Below are 18,330 nucleotides of genomic sequence, written 5' to 3'. Positions count from 1 at the left end.
CCCGCCTCGGCCTCCCAGAGTGCTAGGATTACAGGTGTGAGCCACCGCGCCCGGCCTAAGATTCTTGATGGCAAATATTTTCGCTTCACTCAACAATTGTGATTTCCCTCTCGTTTTCCTAGCACGTTAGCAGCTACAAAGCTCAGTAGGCTTGTTCCTCTAGTGGTTCAGTGCTGTGCTGACACCTGCTGGTCACATGTGGTTCAGCCCCGGTACCTTCCTCCCTCCAGTAGTAAGAGCTGGGACAGTCTGTGCCCCTACCTGCCAGGCACTGGAAGAATATGCTGTGGTAACATTGCCCCCCAGCACCACCCTTCAATCTTCAGAACTTTCCCTCCTGACCCCCACCCCAGCAGTTTGGACTTTACATTCTATCCAGTGCTGTAGAAATATAAGGACAGGATCTCAAGGAACTGGGCAGCAAGTAAAGAAAGGAGACAATTTAAGAGCGGGGATGTGCAAACCCCTCCTCCCCACCTCAAGAATCAAGACTTTCCCACAAAATTCTATTTTTTTAAACTTTTGTCAAGACTTTTTCTAGGCTGCTCTTGGGCCATAGGCCTTCTCGGTGACAGTGGTGATGAACCGGAGGTTGAGCAGAGAATGGGAAGGCGGGGCTCAAGGGGTGGGGTGGGGCCAAGCCAAAGGGCCTTTCACTTGGGAGCTTCTCCATTCTGTCAGCTCTCCGGGAACATCCAAGGCAAGACTGGCACCTAACACAGCAGGTGAGGGACCAGCAGTGACAGAAGGGGAAGGGTAGACTTCAGGGGTGATGGTGGCAAAAGGGTCCCTAGCTCTTTCAGCCTTAGTTTGCCATATTGGGAAACTGTCACTTGTAGAATTCTTGAGTTCCCTGTAGAGCTTGGTTTTCCCTGGGGGCAAGGCAGCTTCTGAAAGAAAAACCTGGGTTGGGAAGGGAGTGGGGGGCTGGGCTGAGATATGGGGATGGATACGGGTGTGTGACAGAGAAATGCCAGGGAATCTCAGGAGACATGGAGATAGACCGGTAAGGGCCAGATGGAAAGCATGGCCAGGCTGGAGGATCACAGTGAGGACCCAGACAAGAGAAAAAGGGAGACCAAAACAGGGAGAGGGAGAGGACAGTGGATCAAATGCGAGATGGTAACGGAGGCAATGGAGAGCTGGGTGAAAGGAAGGCCAAGGAGGAAGGAAGGCTCACATGGAGCAATCTCCTCTTCCGGCTGGGCAGCATGGCCCAGAAAGCCCCAAGTCAAGCCGGGAGCAAAGCAAGGTTCTAGGTTCCCACTGGAATGATTTGGCTGGGCAAGACACCCCCACGGTTCCCCGTCTCCCCTGCCTCTTCAAACTCCCATTTTGGTTTGGGGGAGAGGATGAGGCTGCTCCTCACTGCGGTCACAGCCACATCCTGCAGAGCAGGGGAGGGGGAAGTAAGAAGCAAAACAACCAGAAGAACCACAGGCGAACACCATGGGGAGAGAACCCTGGACATGTGCAGCTGATGTGCCACCAGGAGGGTCCTCAGTTCAAACAGCAGAAGACTGCAGACCTTTAGCGTTGCCTCCTGCTTGAGGTGCTTGTTTCTCAGGCTTCCTCAGTGCGCTTCAGCCTCACCGAGCGCATTCCAAGGAAGGAGGTTTCTTTGGATTATGTGTTTTTAAGCCCATTTTAATCATTTACTAGTGACTTGGGCCAAATTGCTTCATTTCTCTTAGCTTCAGTTTTCTCATTGCAAAATGGGGATACCTACCTTACAGAGAGTTGAGAAAACTGCGATGATTCACATAAAGCACTTGGCACATAGTAGGTCCTCAGTAAATGTTAATTATTATTCTTGTTAGGACTCCTGGGACTCCCATGTTTCTTAATTCTTTAAAGGCAATACAGCACACTAGCTGACGGGAACTTCTGGGGTCAGAAAAATAGTTGTGTTTGATCTCAGGTATATTATTTAACATAAGCCTCAGTTTGCTCACTGTAAAATGAGGAGAGCGATACCTACACCTCATAGATGTATGGTACATAGTCAGTGTTCACAAACGGTAGCTATAAGAATTATCTGCCAGGTAAGCCCGACCTTCTCCATTGCAGCAGCAATAGCCTGCTTCCCCTTGAGACTTAGCTCACGGTAGGCCAGCCTCCTGTGTGCCCACATTCCTCCAGCCAGAGCCATCACTGTCCTCCTAGGCTGTTTTGGAGATCAAGATTTCCTGCAGCACTAAGGGAAAAAGCAGGAACAAGGCACAGGGAACGAGAGGGCCCCATGGGAAAGAGATGACAAACAAAGATGATGAGACGGAAACCAAAGAAGCAACAGAAAGGGAAAAAGCCATTTCTTTCTTTCTAAGGAAGCTTGTGGCCTTTCTTCTAGTGAGTGACCACATATCCCAGTCCCCAGGAACCATGGAGTCCTTCAGCTCAAAGAGTCTGGCACTGCAAGCAGAGAAGAAGCTACTGAGTAAGATGGCGGGTCGGTCTGTGGCTCATCTCTTCATTGATGAGACAAGCAGTGAGGTGCTAGATGAGCTCTACCGTGTGTCCAAGGAGTACACGCACAGCAGGCCCCAGGCCCAGCGGGTTATCAAGGACCTGATCAAGGTGGCTGTCAAGGTGGCTGTGCTGCACCGCAGTGGCTGCTTCAGCCCCAGTGAGCTGGCCCTGGCTACCCACTTTCGAGAGAAGCTGCGGCAGGGAGCCATGACCGCACTTAGCTTTGGCGAGGTGGACTTCACCTTCGAGGCTGCTGTTCTGGCGGGTAAGCTGACCGAGTGCCGGGATGTGCTGCTGAAGTTAGTGGAGCACCACCTCACACCCAAGTCACATGTTCGCATCTGCCACGTGTTCGATCACTTTTCTGACCCGGACCTGCTCACAGCCCTCTATGGGCCTGACTTCACTCAGCACCTTGGCAAGATTTGTGATGGGCTCAGGAAGCTGCTGGATGAGGGGAAGCTCTGAGAGCCCCAAATCTAGCACATTTCACCTTGGCAAAATGGCTGACTGAGAAAACAACAGATAATGGGCTTCCTAACCCTGCTCATCTGCACTAACGCTTTTCAATCCTCAGGCTTCATTCTTTCCCAGGAGCACTTTGACTCTGAGACCACCTCACCCCCAACCGCTGGTGGAGAAGGAGCAATGCTGAGGGGTGAGGCCCCTCTCCCACTCTAGCCCCAGGACAGGAAACAGAGCTGCGTGAAAAAGGCGAAGTGAAACTTGGATCTCTATTTCTCCCATAAGGGACTTCTGAAACAGGGAGAGGCCCTCCTCTATGAACCCAGGGAAGGAGGCACAGCCTATATAACCCCTCTGGGGACACTAAAGACGGAAGGGGGTAAGGTGGCCCTTAGAGACAGAGCTTGGACAGACACCAGAGGCTCTGTTCCACAGTGCAGGAAGAAGGGGTGAGGGCAGGGGAGATTCTCTTAGGGGAAATAAAACTACTAAAAACATGCACAGGGCTCAATGTTTAATCTCTCCAGCCTTTTATACCTTATGATCATCACGGAGGAAAGGAGGTATATAAACACCACTTATCTCACCTCTCACCACCTCCATACAGGAGACTGAGGCATATTTCTAGTATCATTGAGGTTCCTTGCCTACTTCTGTTTAAGAAACAAAAAAAACCTGTACCGCGTATTAGTGCTACAAATTGCGAATAAATACACAGTGAGGAGCAAGGCATAGTCAGACAGGCTCTGGTGGGGAGAGAGTATAGCAAAGAGATTTCCTCAACTGTCCTCTTCAAACTGCAGGGAAATTCTTCCATCCCTTAGTCCCACCACAGGCTGAGCAGAGGAACAGGTTAGAAGGGTGAACTGCTGGAAAGCAGAGTTCAGGTCTCTATAAAGCTACTTCTCTCAGAGCGAGAGTTGTGGAAGAGTCACAGGGAATTGGTTAGTCAAGACTGAGCCCAAATCCTTCACTTCGAGATTGAGGAAAAGGTCTGGCACAGTCTGCCATTCTCTGCGACGGGGCCAGATCACTGATTGCTGCTCAGTAACGTGCTTGGCTGAGGAGGTGGGGAAGGTGAGGAACCAGTAGTCACTGGCTCACTGTTCCCGGGTTCTCCTCATCCCGGGGCTATAGACATCCCATTTTCCAGCTAAGAGTGGGAAGGAATAGGATATAGCAAATAAATTAGTTCAGTATAGCACCAAATAAATTAGATAACATAGTTGGAGACGAGGAGGAAGTCGAGGGGGAGTCTCTGCTTCCCTGCTCTAAGGCCAGGGAATAGTGAAAGGGGTAGGAAAGGCAGCAGGGATGTAAAAAGAGACTTTTGAATCTAAAGGACAACTCTAGATTCAGCCCAGAATTAGGAAAGGGTCTAGTGCCCATCCCCTACTCTTGCCAATAAAACCGCCCCAGGCCAAGGAATTCTTGGTAGAGAAGGAGGCTGGGGAAGATGGCTGGAGTGGAGGGAGGCGGGCTGGGAAGCCATGTTCTTGAGCCTCACCTCGGGCTCCTCTCCCCCTCAAGCTGCTCCTTCAACATCTTGCTTCTCTCAGTCAGTTCTGGGGACATCAGAGTTTGAAGATTTCATCCTCCTGGTCCCGTAGTGTCCGGGTCCGAGAAGTACGTGTCAATGGCACAGGACCTAGGACTGCTCGTTGCTGCATCCGAGGGGAGCTCAGGTGGTGACCTGCATCCTCCCCAGGTATCCTACAGGTGAGGAAAGGAGAGAAAGAGTGACAGATCAAGGGAAGATCCCGAGAATGGGCCAAGTGAAGAGGTACATGGGAAGCTGTCTTCCTGTCCTAACACACGAGCTGGTTGCTCTAAGATAATCTCAATACCCTCTGGATAAATCCTAACCCAAATGCTCCCTCGTGGATGATCAGGCAGTAAAAGCAGTCAACTTTTTTACTCCAAAAAGAACACAGAACCCAGTTTCCCACTGCTTCTGCCCATTCCAGTAGCCATTGACTCTGTTCATTGTCTTGGGGCCACCTGGGAGAAAGGTATCACCTTGCGTCTGCTGGCACTATGCTGACTTACTTGTGTCCGTGGTTAGGTAAGGCTGGAGGGACGGAGGAGCCTGTGAGGGACGTATAAGGAGCTGCTCAACACTCACCCGCTTTCCCCTTTTTTCAGCTTTTGAGCGGCAGCCTTCTTTGACAGGCTGATCTGTGAGTCAAGCTTCTTAAGGAAATCAGAGGCAGAAAGATCGTGGATGGGTGTGGGGGGTTCTTGGCCAGCTGCAGGGAGGACTTCACCATTGGCACGTCCTGAACCTGTCTCTTGTTTCTTTCTCTCAGCGGAGTGTGGCCGAGCTTCATCATTACTTGGGCGTACCTCTTCCTCTCCGTCTTTCTCTTCCTCAGAATCCAAACCATTGAACAAGTCTCTGGGCTCTGTCAGGATGGGGATGTAGAGGGTTTTCTTCAGGAAGATGGAGTCATTAGTATAAAGACGGTTTGCACGCTTAATCTGTTCCATCTTTAAGAAAAAGTCACCAAAATTGATGAGAGTAATAATGATCAATCTTACATTGCAGCTTGAGCTTTTTAAAGTGATTGTACAGAGGCTTATTTAACCCTATAACAACCAAACTAAAGAACAGACGGCTGATAGTTCTTATTTTATAGATCAGTGGTTTTCACACTTTTTGGTCTTAGGGCCGTTTTACATTTTTAAAAATCACTGTGGTAAAAAGCCTTTATTGAAAAGCTATCAGTATTTAAGGTATTATCGAAGCTGAGAAATTTTGTAAAAATGTATTGAAAAATAACACATTACATGTTAACATATATATTTTAATGAAAAATAACTATATTTTTCAAAACAAAACAAAAATATATAGAGAAGTATTGTTTTGCATTTTTGCAATTCATTTTATTTTATTTATTTATTTATTTTTGAGACAGAGTCTCACTCTGTTGCCTGGGCTAGAGTGCTGTGGCGTCAGCTTAGCTCACAGCAACCTCAAACTCCTGGGCTCAAGCGATCCTCCTGCCTCAGCCTCCCAAGTAGCTGGGACTACAGGCATGCACCACCATGCCTGGCTAATTTTTTCTATATATTTTTCGTTGTCCAGCTAATTTTCTTTCTATTTTTAGTAGAGACGGGGTCTCACTCTTGCTCAGGCTGGTCTCAAACTACTAAGCTCAAATGATCCTCCCGCCTCGGCCTCCCAGAGTGCTAGGATTACAGGCGTGAGCCACCGCGCCCGGCCTTGCAATTCATTTTAATGTCTAACCTAAGGCAACAGGATTGTTGTATCTACCTCTACATTCAATCTGTTGCAGTGTCACACCTCATGCAGCTTCTGAAAAACACTGTATATTCATGAGAAAATGAGAATAAAAAAGGCAAATAAAATCTTATTATTATTACTATGAAAATAGTTTGACCTTGTGGGCCCCTGAAGAGTCTCATGGACCCCTAGGGGTCCCTGGACCTCAATTTGAGAACTACTGTTAAAGATCAAGGAACTAGGCTAAGTGCAGTGGCTCATATCTGTAATCCTAGCACTTTGGGAGGCTAAGGTGGGAGGATTGCTTGAAGCCAGGAGTTCGAGACCAGCCTGAGTAAGAACGAGACCCCATCTCTACAAAAAATAGAAAAATCAGCCAGGCGTGGTGGTGCGTGCCTTATAGTCCCAGCTACTCTGGAGGCTGAGGCAGGAGGATCACTTGAGGTCAGGAGTTTGAGATTGCAGTGAGCTATGATGATGCCACTGCACTCTAGCCCTGGGTGATAAAGTGAGACCTTATCTCAAAAAAAAAAAAAAAATCAAGGAACTGAGGCTCAGAGAGGTTAAGCTACTTGCTGAAGGTTACCTAGCAAGTTAATGAGAGAGCTAGAACTAGGATTCTCAGCCTTTTTACTCCTTCTGGGAATGCTTTTCACACTATAATATTAACAATTTTGGCCAGGCTAGTGGCTCACGCCTGTAATCCCAGCACTTTGGGAGGCCGAGGTGAGAGGATTGCTTGAGACCAGGAGTTCAAGACCAGCCTGGGCAACATAGCGAGTCCCTGTCTCTACAAAAAATTTCTAAAAAATTTCACTAATCAAATATTTATTTTGTACCTATTTACCTATTTATTCATTACTGAATATAGTGACTGGCATCATCATCTATCTACCAGGGCTTTCAAGGTAGAAATATCAATGTTATCCTTAACTCATACTTTCCTTTCATTACCCATACCAACTGATCAATAAAAGTGCTTCAAAAATCTCTCACATCTGGTCTCACCTTCATGCTACTGCCATTGGCTTAGAAGAGACCCTTAATATTTCTCATCTGGGTTCCTGCAACAGTTTAACTGGTCTTACTCTCTCCATTTCTACTCATTCTCCTCTTGGCATCTATCTTGCTAAAAAAAAAAAAAAATTGGATTAACTCACTACCCTGCTTATAAACCTCCTATGGCCCATCACTGGCTGAAAGATAAAATCCAAATTAGCATTCAAGTACTTTCTCAATCTAGCCCCCAAAGAAAATGTCTAGATTCATTTCTGCCACCTATATATTTTGCTATCCTGAACTTTTTACTTTTCTTTGAACATTCCATGATCTTTCATTATTCATGCTGTTTCTTCTGCTTGAAATGCCTCCCCACTATCCCCTTCTCTGCTTAGAAAACATCTACTCATCAACTATCACTCCCTTTTGTGTTACTTTCTTCAGGGCTCTCAATGCATATTGTAAATATTGCTGTAATGATACCTACCCTATTACACTGTTATTCACCTCTTTGAATATTTGCCTTGCTTAAACCCTATAAGTCCTTTAAGGGAAGGGATGGTGACTCACTGTCACTGTATCCCTGAGGTGCTCCTTAGCATCACACAGAGCTTGGCACATAGCAGGGGCTCACTAATGCTATATGGAAAAATAAACTAGATAATAAAATATAGAAACTGCAGAGGCTGGGCATGGTGGCTCACGCCTGTAATCCCAGCACTCTGGGAGGCTGAGGCGGGAGGATAGCTTGAGGTCAGGAGTTCAAGACCAGCCTGAGCAAGAATGAGACCTGTCTTCACTAAAAATAGAAAAATTATCTGGGTGCAGTGGCACACACCTGTAGTCCCCGCTACTCAGGAGGCTGAGACAGGGGGATCACTTGAGCCCAGGACTTTGAGATTGTAGTCAGCTATGACACCACCACTGCACTCTAGCCGGGGTGACATAGCAAGACTCTGTCTCAAAAAAAAAAAAAAGAAAAAAGAGAAGAAAAGAAACGGCAGATATAGTATACCAGTATTTTATTATCAGAAGCCAGAGAGCCAGTTTTACTAAAAATTCATCCCATATTGGCACATGTTTGGAAAATCATATTTCTTGTATCTGTCAAATATCGAAGCTCTTTCTACCCTGGGTCAAGGCTACTACAATAAACTTGGCTAATAATCTTAAAAATCTTATACTATAATGTGTTAAAAATAAAACTGAATTAATCTAAACAATAAAAAAGTTAAAATTGGCTTGCAATTTTATACTATTATTTTGCCAAGTGCTTGGATGCTATTAAATTTATTTTGCCTAGATATTATTCTAGGTCCCTTTCTAGTTCCAAGATGCTATGAATTAATTCGTGAATTTTGTTGCTTTTATTATTGTCCAGAGGTGTCATAGAGCATCAAGCCACAGTCTTTAAGAACTAGAAAGGTCCTTAGAATCTAGTTAGTATAACAAAGCAGTTAAAAGTGAGGGTTTTAGAAGAAGACAACCTAGTCTGAATCCTAGCTCTACCAATTACACTAGCCATGTGGTCTCCGGCAAGTTATCTCTCTAAGCCGTGGTTTCTTCATCTTTAAATGGGGATAGTTACACCTACCTCATAGTTTTGGGAAGATAATTCATGTATAGCATTTGGCACATGCTAAGTGTTCCTTAAATGATAGGTAGGTAATAAGTACTTATCATTATTTAACACGTTTTCTTCATTTTACAAATGGTGAGGAAACCAAGGCCTCGGACAGGGGAAGTGACTCAGCCAGGAAGGAGAAACATGGAACTAGAACCTAAAACTCTTCTTCACTAGACTACAGAGCTTTCCTGTATTCACAAATTTTAGGGCTATTAGAAAGCCTCAATAAATAATTGTTGAATATTTGTATAAACAAATTATACAATTTAAAAAAGTACACACATAATAAAAAAAACTGTTGAATCCCTGGTAGCCCAGTTTTGTTACATACCTCCTGAGCTCCTGCTGAGACCTAGGGCTGCCCTGTATTTTCATACCCACTTCCTTTGCTTAGGCCATTCCCTCTACACTAGTCCCCTTTACCCTCAGTGTACCACAGTCTGAAAATATTAAATGGAAAGTACCAGAAATAAACAACTCAGAAGTTTAAATTGTGTGCCATTCTGAGTAGCATGATGAAATCTCGCAATGTCCTGCGCTGTCCAGCTTGGGACATGAATCATCCCTTTGTCCAGCATATCCATACCGCCAGTGACCATTAGTCACTTAGTAGCCATCTTGGATATCAGATTGACTGTGAGGGTATCGCAGTGCTTGTGTTCAAGTAACCCTTATTTTACACAATAATGGCCCCAAAGTGCAAGAGTACTATGCCTAATTTATAAATTAAACTTTATCGTAGGCACGTATGTACAGGAAAAAACACCGTACTGTATATGTAGAGTTTAGTATCATCCATGGTTTCAGGCATCCACTGGGGGTCCTGGAACACAACCCCTACAGATAAGGGGGTACTATTTTACTTGAAATGTTTTCTTTCCTGTACTCCCAATCTCCATGTGTGGAAACCTTAGCCACATTTTCATTCATTCATTCAAAAAACATCTTTCAGCCAGGTGTGGTAACGCATGTCTGCAGTCCCAGTTACTTTGGGAGGTTGAGGCAGAAGGATCACTTGAGTCCAGGAAGTGGAGGTTGTGTGTGCTATGATCGTACTTGTGAATAAGCTACTGCACTCCAGCCTGGGTAACACAGTGAGATTCCATTTCTAAAAAACAAAAAAGGCCACGCACCGTGGCTCACACCTGTAATCCCAGCACTTTGGGAGTCTGAAGCAGGATCACTTGAGGCCAGGGGTTTGAGATGAGCCTGGGTAACATAGTGAGACCTTGTCTCTACAAAAAAAATGTAAAGATTAGTTGGGCATGGTGGTGCATGTCCCAGCTACTCAGGAGGCTGAGGGAGGAGGATCACTTAAGTCCAGGAGTTGGAGGCTGAAGTGTGCTAAGATGACACCACAGCATTCTAGCCCAGGCAACAAAGTGAGACCTTGTTTCAAAACAAAACAAACAAACAAAAACCCCTCATATTTTAAGCTTCTGTGTGCTGGGATCTATGCCAGACTATCTATTTATCTATCTATTTATTTATTTATTTAGAGACAGAGTTTCATCATGTTGCCCAAGCTGGTCTTGAACTCCTGGCCTCAAGTGATCCTCCTGCCTCAGCCTCCCGAGTCACTGGCATGAGCCACCATGCCCAGCTTACGCCAGACTTTCGAGATATAAAGTTAAAAAAATAGTTCTACTTTTAAGGAGCATATGCACTATTGGAAAGACAAAGATGTAAACAACTGTATTATGCAGAATTATAAGAGGGGCCATAGAGGAAGTCTAAGTCTTTCAGGGCCCACTGTGATGGCACTCTGAAAATCTGCACCAATGTCCACCCTTGCCCCCTTAAGGAAAAATTAATCTTTCCAGATTTTCCACTCTTTGTTAATACCTCTACAAACTTATCACCTTCTGTCACCCATAGTCATTATTTGTGTCCCTGTCAATTTCTCATGTGAATTACATAAGGACAGCAACTATACATTTTATTATGTTTTTCTCTCCCAAGAGTTACAACACAGCTCTAAATACAGCAAGCATAAAATGTTGGCTAAATTCAATATTTGTTTGTGTGTGATGGAAAAGATATGGCTGGGACTGGGCCAGGGTGAGGGGTGGGAGGGAGCGGATAACCTCGTCAACTTTAATGCAGTACATTTTTATACCTATCAAGTCTTCCCTATGCATAACCTGAAATGCTTGGTGCAGAGAGTACCTCTTTTGCACCAAGGAAGCCACCTTACTGGGAAGAAGGCAGAGCACTGAGGAGGAAACAAGAACAAGAAGAGAGAGGCACTTTAGGTACTTTTTTTTTTTTTTTTTTGAGACAGAGTCACTCTGTTGCCTGGGCTGTGGCGTCAGCCTAGCCCACAACAACCTCAAACTCCTAGGCTCAAGCGATCCTCCTGCCTCAGCCTCCCAAGTAGCTGGGACTACAGGCACGTGCCACCATACTCGGCTAATTATTTCTATCTTTAGTAGAGATGGGGTCTCACTCTTGCTCAGGCTGGTCTCCTGACCTCAAGTAATCCTCCCGCCACCGTCTCCGGGAGTGCTAGGATTACAGGTGTGAGCCATCACACGCGGCTACTTTAGATACTTAGAACTAAAAATCAGCTCTCCCATTATTTGCCGTAAATGTTTAATCACTCTCAATTAAAAATTTTCTATGTGGTTTAAAGAGTTAGACCTGTTTGAATCCCAACTCTGACACTCAGGTATTTGATCTTGGTCAAATCGGTTAACCAATTTAAGTCTCAGTTTCTTCATATGCAAAAAGGGAACAGTAATTGTATATTTGATAGGGATGTGAGGGTCAAATGGGCTAATGTACGGAAAGCCCCTAGCATAGTGTCTGGAATAATAAATAGGAGCTACTCCTCTCCACTAGAATAGTAGGACAGGATTTATCCCAACCAGACAGTGCAACACTGAGATGGGAAAATAAAAAGGTAAAGAAAGGCAGGAGAGACCACAACACAATTAGGAAAATCTCAGAGGAGGTTGCCTAAAAGGGCCACGACATTCTCTCGAGTACTAAATCTCCCTTCTAACTGGTTGTCGGCACCCCAAACTTGAAAGACTCACCGTCACCCCGTATTTGAGTGCTAGTCCAGCCAGGGTGTCTCCGGGCTCCAACTGATGCTCCAGGCGTCTTTCCCTCACTGGGGAGCAGGCTGATTGCACCAGGCTTCCATAAGAACGAGCCCGGCTCCCTCGAAGCAGTCCTGATCCCCCGAGGGGGGGCTGTCTAGAGGGAGAAGTCATCTCCTCACCCTGAGGACAACTGGGGGTGCAACTGGCGGGAGCTCCGCTGAATGACTGAGAGTGATGGGTCTGAAGTCTGGGAATGGATATTCAGGGTATTTCTTTCCCCTTTCTCTTCTCAAGTTTCCCCACCTCCCCTGGCACTACGCCCGGCACCTTGCTTCTCCCACCTTTAAACCCTTTACCCACAAATCTGTCCCCTGAGTATTCAGTCCCTACCTGAGTTAGCACCCCTTACTTTCAATCCCCCTACTCCTTGTTACACTGACCTCTGACCTTTGGACTCTAAACACCCTCCTCAACACTCTTTTTTCAGTTTGCCCCCACGTCCGGCAGCCTGGCCTCGGGGCGTTCCCCTATTCCGGCACCGCCGCGTCCTGGGGTTTGTCTGCTAGGGTCAGGAACAAATTAGGCCCACCCCAGGTGGACCGTCGCCGCAAATGAAACGCGTGACGATAGCGTTTTAGTACGCTTTCCACTCAGAGATCCTCAAAGGCCCGCGCCGCAACAGATAGGTCACACTCTCAAATTCCTGCTCTACATCCAGGTTCTTGTCCCTCCAAAGGCCTCGCAAGGGCCTGGATCAGCTGAGCGGTAAGCTCTTCAGGGGTAAAAAAAAAAAAAAAGAAAGACTTCATTTCCCAGAAGGCTCCGCGGAAATGAAGTCCCCCCTTCAGCGCGCTAGAGGCTGGCTTTCGATATCGCGCAGTGCATGCATGGAAGTGCATCCCCGGAAGTGCGGAGGCCAACGGCTTGCAAAGGCCCTGGATCAGCTGAGCGGTAAGCTCTTCAGGGGTAAAAAAAAAAAAAAAAGAAAGACTTCATTTCCCAGAAGGCTCCGCGTCGGTGGAGTCGCAGGGCACCATAGGAAATGAAGTCCCCCCTTCAGCGCGCTAGAGGCTGGCTTTCGATATCGCGCAGTGCATGCATGGAAGTGCATCCCCGGAAGTGCGGAGGCCAACCAAAAACAGACCGGAAAAAGGAAAGATGTCCCACCTTGCTACGGTAGCCTAGAGGAGTGGTAAAACTGATACAACAGAATTTCTCATTTCTGAGACTCGCAGTCGTGATGTCTTTCAAGAGGGAAGGGGACGATTGGAGTCAACTCAATGTGCTCAAAGTAAGCGTGAGCGGGGAGGGTCTGGAGCAGCTGCAGCTGCTCTCCGAAGGCTGTGAAGGAGCTTTGTCTCGTTGCTTTGGCAACAGCTCGGGGGTGCGGGAGGTAGCCAGGCGACTAGAGCTCGGTAGTGACCCCTTCTTCGCCCTGTGATTGCTGTTCTCCCCATGGTCCTTATTCCATTTGACTCCTCATCCCTACCATTCCCCCTTCCATCCCTCTCTCCTATCCCGTTGATCTTGTCTGGACTTCTCATACCGGCTGCAGAAACGAAGAGTCGGGGACCTCCTGGCCAGTTACATCCCAGAGGATGAGGCGCTGATGCTACGGGATGGACGGTGAGGGCGAGAAGTGGATCAAGCCTTAGGTTTTTGTTTTTTTTTTCCCGAGAGGGGGTCTCACAATGTCCATGTTGTCCAGATGGGCCTTGAATTCCTGGGCCCAAGCCATCCTCCCACCTCAGCCTTCTAAGTAACTGGGACTGGAGATGCCACTGCGTTCGGCTTCAACAAACTTTTGATATTAAGGAGGAGATCAGGAGTATCTAGGATTCTTTGGCGGGGAGTGAGGACTGGAAGAGGTGGAGATTAGGAGACCTGGGAGTTGAGTTTCGGAAAGGACTGCTAAGACAGAGTGGGACCTACAGCAGGGACCTCCCCCACCCACCGCCTCCGCCCCAACAAGAACCTTACCCCAGACCAATTATCCCCTCTCCCTCTCCAGTTTTGCTTGTGCCATCTGTCCCCACCGACCTGTACTGGACACCCTGGCCATGCTGACTACCCATCGTGCAGGCAAGAAACATCTGTCCAGTAAGTTTAGGGGAAGACAGGGAAGATAGAGAATAAACCCTTGAAATCTCTGTAGACCACTCTTGGTGCTTTTAATTCTCTTTCTCAGGCCTGCAGCTTTTCTATGGGAAGAAGCAGTCAGGAAAGGGAATGAAGCAAAATCCAAAACAGCAGAATGAATTGAGGCGGGAAGAGACTAAAGCTGAGGTAATGAGAAGAGAGAGGGTGTATTCTAGGCAGAACCCTGCTGCACACACCAGGCTTAAAGGGCTTTGACTTCATTCTAGCTCTGAAGGCTCTGACTCTGTCTCCCATCTCCTTACCAGGCTCCTCTGCTAACCCAGACCCGACTTATCACCCAGAGTGCTCTGCACAGAGCTCCCCACTACAACAGTTGCTGCCGCCGGAAGTACAGGTCTGTGGGAAGGGAAATCCAGAAGTAGGAAGGATCGGGAGATAGATGGCTGTAAAATTATTGTTTCCCAAACTGTATTCTGAGGAATAAATATTAGTGTTCTGGAGATGTTAGTTCGTATTTTAGGAAAAAGAATTTTGTGATTTTCTTTTTTTCCTTTTTTCTTTTTCTTAAAAATGCAAGGCACAGATGTAGAATTTTGTGATTTTAAATAAAGTTTGGAAAATTGTACTTCATTATCCTACTTGAAGAATAATAACATTAGTATATTTTAGAAGCTATACAAAGTCTTAAGATTAAAAGAACTTTAAAAATTTTAAGCTAGCATTTCCCAAATTCATGATTCCAAAATCCTTTTTATGTAGAACACTTACTAATATCTTGAGTATCACAGTTTAGGAAGTACCGTTTTGAGGTTGGGACTCATAGGAGAGTTGGCTCTTTCCTGTGTTTATAGACTGATTCTTCTCTACCCAGATCGGAAGCCCCTGGTCCCTCTGTCTCCTGTCTTCCCCCAGAGGTCGAACTCCAAAGTGGGAAGATCAGTAGGGAACCTGAGCCTGGGGCTGACCCGCAGGCCAAGGAGTCAGCCACTGTCTCAGCCCCAGCACCTGTGAGCCCTACGAGAAGACGAGCCCTGGATCATTACCTCACCCTTCGAAGGTGAGTATGCCAAATCACTTTCCTCAGATTTTCTCTCTTCTTCCTGACCCTTCTTTTTTCAAACCTATTAATTGTGTTTTCTTATTGCCATTAATTTTTTAATAAACTTCTTTCTTGACCAATTCTCTTTTCTCTGATGTTCCCAGCTCTGGATGGATCCCAGATGGACGAGGTCGATGGGTAAAAGATGAAAATGTTGAGTTTGACTCTGATGAGGAGGAACCCCCTAATCTCCCTTTGGACTGACACCTTCTTTCCCCATTCATTCACAAGTAAACTACATTGGGTTCTGGGAACCTAACTTTCCTCAAGTCTGGTTCCTTGTCCAGTCTTAGGATCTGTTCATTCTTAGCTTGGGCACTCCTCCCCTGGTCCCCATACTTATAACCCTTCCCCCACCTTCTACCAAAGTCATGCCAAGCGTCAGCTGCATGCAGCTCAGTGCCCTATTAATAAGTCTGTCAAAAAGAGGTCTTTGCCCTTCATGTTGTCTGCCTCCTTCCCCACCTCCACTGAAAAAGTCCTTTTGCCTTTCATATCACATGAGGGCTACAGGGTAAAGGCACTGGGGGGGCCTGGCCACATCTGGAAATAGGCTGAGGCTAAGTACCCTGTGAAAGAAGAGAATAAAGGCATTGGCAGGGTTATGGGGAACACCAAGGGAGGGAGCTCCCCCACCCACCTCTTCCTAGTAACCTGAACCTCCCTGCCTGCTGATCCCCAGAGTATAAATAATCCCCTGATGAACTGGCAGTAACCCTTGGGGGTTAGCGCCAAGATTCCCACGCCAAAGGCCAAGGAAGAAGGCAGGCAGAGTGGACAGAAGGGCTTTTATTTACAGGAAAGGGGGATAGATGAGGATTTAAGTGTCTAGTGCTCCCAGCTCTAGTTGGTAAAAGGAAAGGTAGTGTTATCTCTTCTTTTGCTGGCGACCTATAAAGGAGGAAGAGTCAACATAAGTATTTGTTCCAGCTCCTGCTTTCTGCAAAGGTACTTTTCTCCTTTCCAATTCCTTAGCCAGACTCATAAACTGGTAGTGTCTTAGGCCACCTGATAGGCCCATCCTACATTAGCAAGAAACCATACAGCAAATAAACAAATAAACATTATTATGTCTAGCTTCCTTTCCACTTCTTTATTGGTATATATTTGGGGCAGGGGGACTTTTCTATCTACCTTCTGATCACTCATGGGATTTGAACTTCTCATGTGAATATCTCTTTGGTAGCACCCAAGGCTGTTTGTCACTATTTCTGCTTTCAGAAGGATCCACCCATTTCCATACTTCCTTGCTCTCTTTCTGCTTCACACACCACATCTGCAGTTTACTCACGTAGTTCATTGTTCCGGGTCATGGCCTGGGCTGCCCGTGCTCGTGGCCCCTGCTGTGTGAAGTGGTAGCCAAAGCGGACAATGGAGGGACACTGCTCTAGCACGGTGGCCATCTCCATCTCCACTGCATCACCAGGCCACTGACGCTGGGGGAGGGAGAGGCAAAAGCTGTCAGTCACCCTCTCTGGGTTGTTCACCATCCCACACCACAGACCCCTTTGGGAGGCTCCAAAGTGGATTAAGGGAGGTGCTGACTTGGCTCCCCTAATAGAGACAATCAAGAGGAGAATTCAAATGAGATTAAGTGAGATAGCTGTCCCAGTAGCTGGCTCAGGGAAGAGGCTAAATGAGTATTAGCTGAATGCTAAGACCAGGGGAAGGGAACACTGACCTGGTTGTCTACACGGAGCTCAGTGAGTGTGGCATTTTCCCGAACTGCCTTCAGCACAGCCATGAGCCCTGTGCTGCTAATGAAGTTGGATTCAATGTTCAGGCTCTGGAGGCTACGATTCTCACGCAACATGTCAGCCACCGCCTGGGTAGTAGGGACTTGGGTTAGGATTAGGGGAGTTTCACAGATGACTGAGGAGAGAAAGAACAGGAGCAAGAGGGAAACACAGCTCTTTGAGAAGAGTCCTGGAGGAGCTGTAAGTGGGGCTAGAGGCAGACAGAAGTGAGGGTAGGTAGTAAGGGAAAGCAGGGAAATTAAGTGTGCAGAGGAGTTGGCAGTATTAGAAAGGGTTGTAGCCCTTTGGGAAAATGATCTCAGGATTTCAGAGTTGTTAGCCATCGGACTGAGGGTCGGAGTCGCCAAGAGGGCTGCCCTAAGAAGGCATGATGGGAATAGCATCCCCTAGCACAACCCTTTACGACAGCCCTTCCAGAGGTAATGTGTTGGGACAGAGCTGGGGATCTCAACTAGCCTTACATTGGCGATGGGGTCGCCACTCCTCGTGGCCACCAGACTGAAGCTCCGAACGTAGGTATTTGTCTTCATTGCCTCACAGAGCTCACTTAGCATGGGTATTGGGATGTCCTATCAGAGGAGAATAGGAGATGGTGGGCTAAGGACTCTCCTATGTCAGCAGAGTTATCCTGGTGTTACTGTTTGGAGGATGGGAGTCAAATACCTGTATGTTATTGAGGTTCACCTCCTCTAGCTCCTTGTCATTGCTTCGAACCTTCTTTAGTATCTCCTCAATGTTTGTGGGATTTGGGGGTTCATCAGGCACTGGCTTATACTTGTCAGGCTGTACCACACCTAGTGGGTGAGGGCAGGAAGGGAACCCCAACATGTCCCCCACAATCTCCTCCCTATTGGTTCTCTTACCACTCATGCAACATGTCCTCTCCTGGATTCATTGCTTCACCCTTTGCTACCTTTTCCCAGACTGTGGGACTACATGCCCAGAGCCCTAGGGACCACGCTCCCCAAACACACTCACTGCTGATGCCTTCGGTGTTGCAGATTTCTCCACTGCAGATGGCATCATAGTATTGCTTGTTGCTCATCAGTGTGTACATGCCCAGAATTGCTGGAGAGGGTAAGCAGAGGCGGCACAGGGAATGAGGAGAAGGGACCTATTCTAAGCCTCCACCTACCTCATTCTGAATCTGGTACAATTTTAAAGTGCAACCCCTTCCACTCTTCCAAAAAGGTTTTCCACCCTCCCTCAGCCCCTCCCTCAGGTCCCTTCCATAAACTGCCTAAGGCAGTAGTTTCTAAAACATTGAGAAAGGGCTATAGGAAGGTCCCTAAGGTGCCACGAGAGGGTAAAGGAGTCTGCAGAGACCTGATTTCAGCCAGAATAGCTCCACTTTTATTTGCTCTTACAATCCCTGGAAAATTGCTCAAGATGTTAACTTATTAAATTAAAAAATACATATATAGGCCGGCGCGGTGGCTCACGCCTGTAATCCTAGCTCTCTGGGAGGCCGAGGCAGGCGGATTGTTTGAGCTCAGGAGTTCGAAACCAGCCTGAGC

At 46.9% G+C, this 18,330-nt stretch overlaps 4 protein-coding genes across 5 annotated transcripts in view; 2 read left to right on the top strand and 2 right to left on the bottom strand.

The window, feature by feature from the left end:
- The first annotated feature begins 640 nt into the window (after positions 1 to 640).
- TNFAIP8L2 (tumor necrosis factor, alpha-induced protein 8-like 2) lies at positions 641 to 3,428 on the top strand. The gene is made up of 2 exons (XM_012658822.1): positions 641 to 725; positions 2,351 to 3,428. The coding sequence occupies exon 2, from the start codon at positions 2,383 to 2,385 to the stop codon at positions 2,935 to 2,937; it is 555 nt and encodes a 184-aa protein (XP_012514276.1). The 5' UTR covers positions 641 to 725; positions 2,351 to 2,382; the 3' UTR covers positions 2,938 to 3,428.
- Positions 3,429 to 3,466: 38 nt separating this feature from the next.
- On the bottom strand, positions 3,467 to 12,316 carry LYSMD1 (LysM, putative peptidoglycan-binding, domain containing 1). Its single transcript, XM_012658821.1, has 3 exons — positions 11,849 to 12,316; positions 5,060 to 5,424; positions 3,467 to 4,647 (listed from the first exon to the last, which is right to left on the bottom strand). The coding sequence occupies exons 1-3, from the start codon at positions 12,026 to 12,028 to the stop codon at positions 4,509 to 4,511; spliced, it is 684 nt and encodes a 227-aa protein (XP_012514275.1). The 5' UTR covers positions 12,029 to 12,316; the 3' UTR covers positions 3,467 to 4,508.
- Positions 12,317 to 12,969: 653 nt separating this feature from the next.
- SCNM1 (sodium channel modifier 1) lies at positions 12,970 to 15,313 on the top strand. Its single transcript, XM_012658820.1, has 7 exons — positions 12,970 to 13,148; positions 13,413 to 13,483; positions 13,869 to 13,957; positions 14,046 to 14,143; positions 14,263 to 14,351; positions 14,829 to 15,014; positions 15,161 to 15,313. Exons 1-7 carry the CDS (start codon positions 13,098 to 13,100, stop codon positions 15,258 to 15,260), a joined length of 684 nt encoding a protein of 227 aa, XP_012514274.1. The 5' UTR covers positions 12,970 to 13,097; the 3' UTR covers positions 15,261 to 15,313.
- A 498-nt stretch (positions 15,314 to 15,811) lies between these two features.
- The window catches only part of TMOD4 (tropomodulin 4 (muscle)), a 5,394-nt gene continuing 2,875 nt past the window's right edge, over positions 15,812 to 18,330 (bottom strand). Inside the window, exons 5-10 of one of the 2 annotated variants that reach the window (XM_012658817.1) lie at positions 17,792 to 17,881; positions 17,477 to 17,607; positions 17,275 to 17,382; positions 16,738 to 16,881; positions 16,348 to 16,492; positions 15,831 to 15,947 (exon numbers count right to left, since the gene is read on the bottom strand). In XM_012658817.1, the coding sequence (XP_012514271.1) occupies positions 15,925 to 15,947; positions 16,348 to 16,492; positions 16,738 to 16,881; positions 17,275 to 17,382; positions 17,477 to 17,607; positions 17,792 to 17,881 (641 nt within the window). In that variant the 3' untranslated portion in view covers positions 15,831 to 15,924. Of the gene's footprint in view, positions 15,948 to 16,347; positions 16,493 to 16,737; positions 16,882 to 17,274; positions 17,383 to 17,476; positions 17,608 to 17,791; positions 17,882 to 18,330 lie in introns of both variants that reach the window. The other variant, XM_012658819.1, reaches the window with a different exon arrangement.

Source organism: Propithecus coquereli, unplaced genomic scaffold (genome assembly GCF_000956105.1).
Source record: "Propithecus coquereli isolate 6110/MARCELLA unplaced genomic scaffold, Pcoq_1.0 Scaffold59, whole genome shotgun sequence".
Lineage (NCBI taxonomy): Eukaryota > Metazoa > Chordata > Mammalia > Primates > Indriidae > Propithecus > Propithecus coquereli.
The sequence above is the reverse complement of the archived record's forward strand: the minus strand, read 5'-3'. Positions and strand labels throughout refer to the sequence as shown.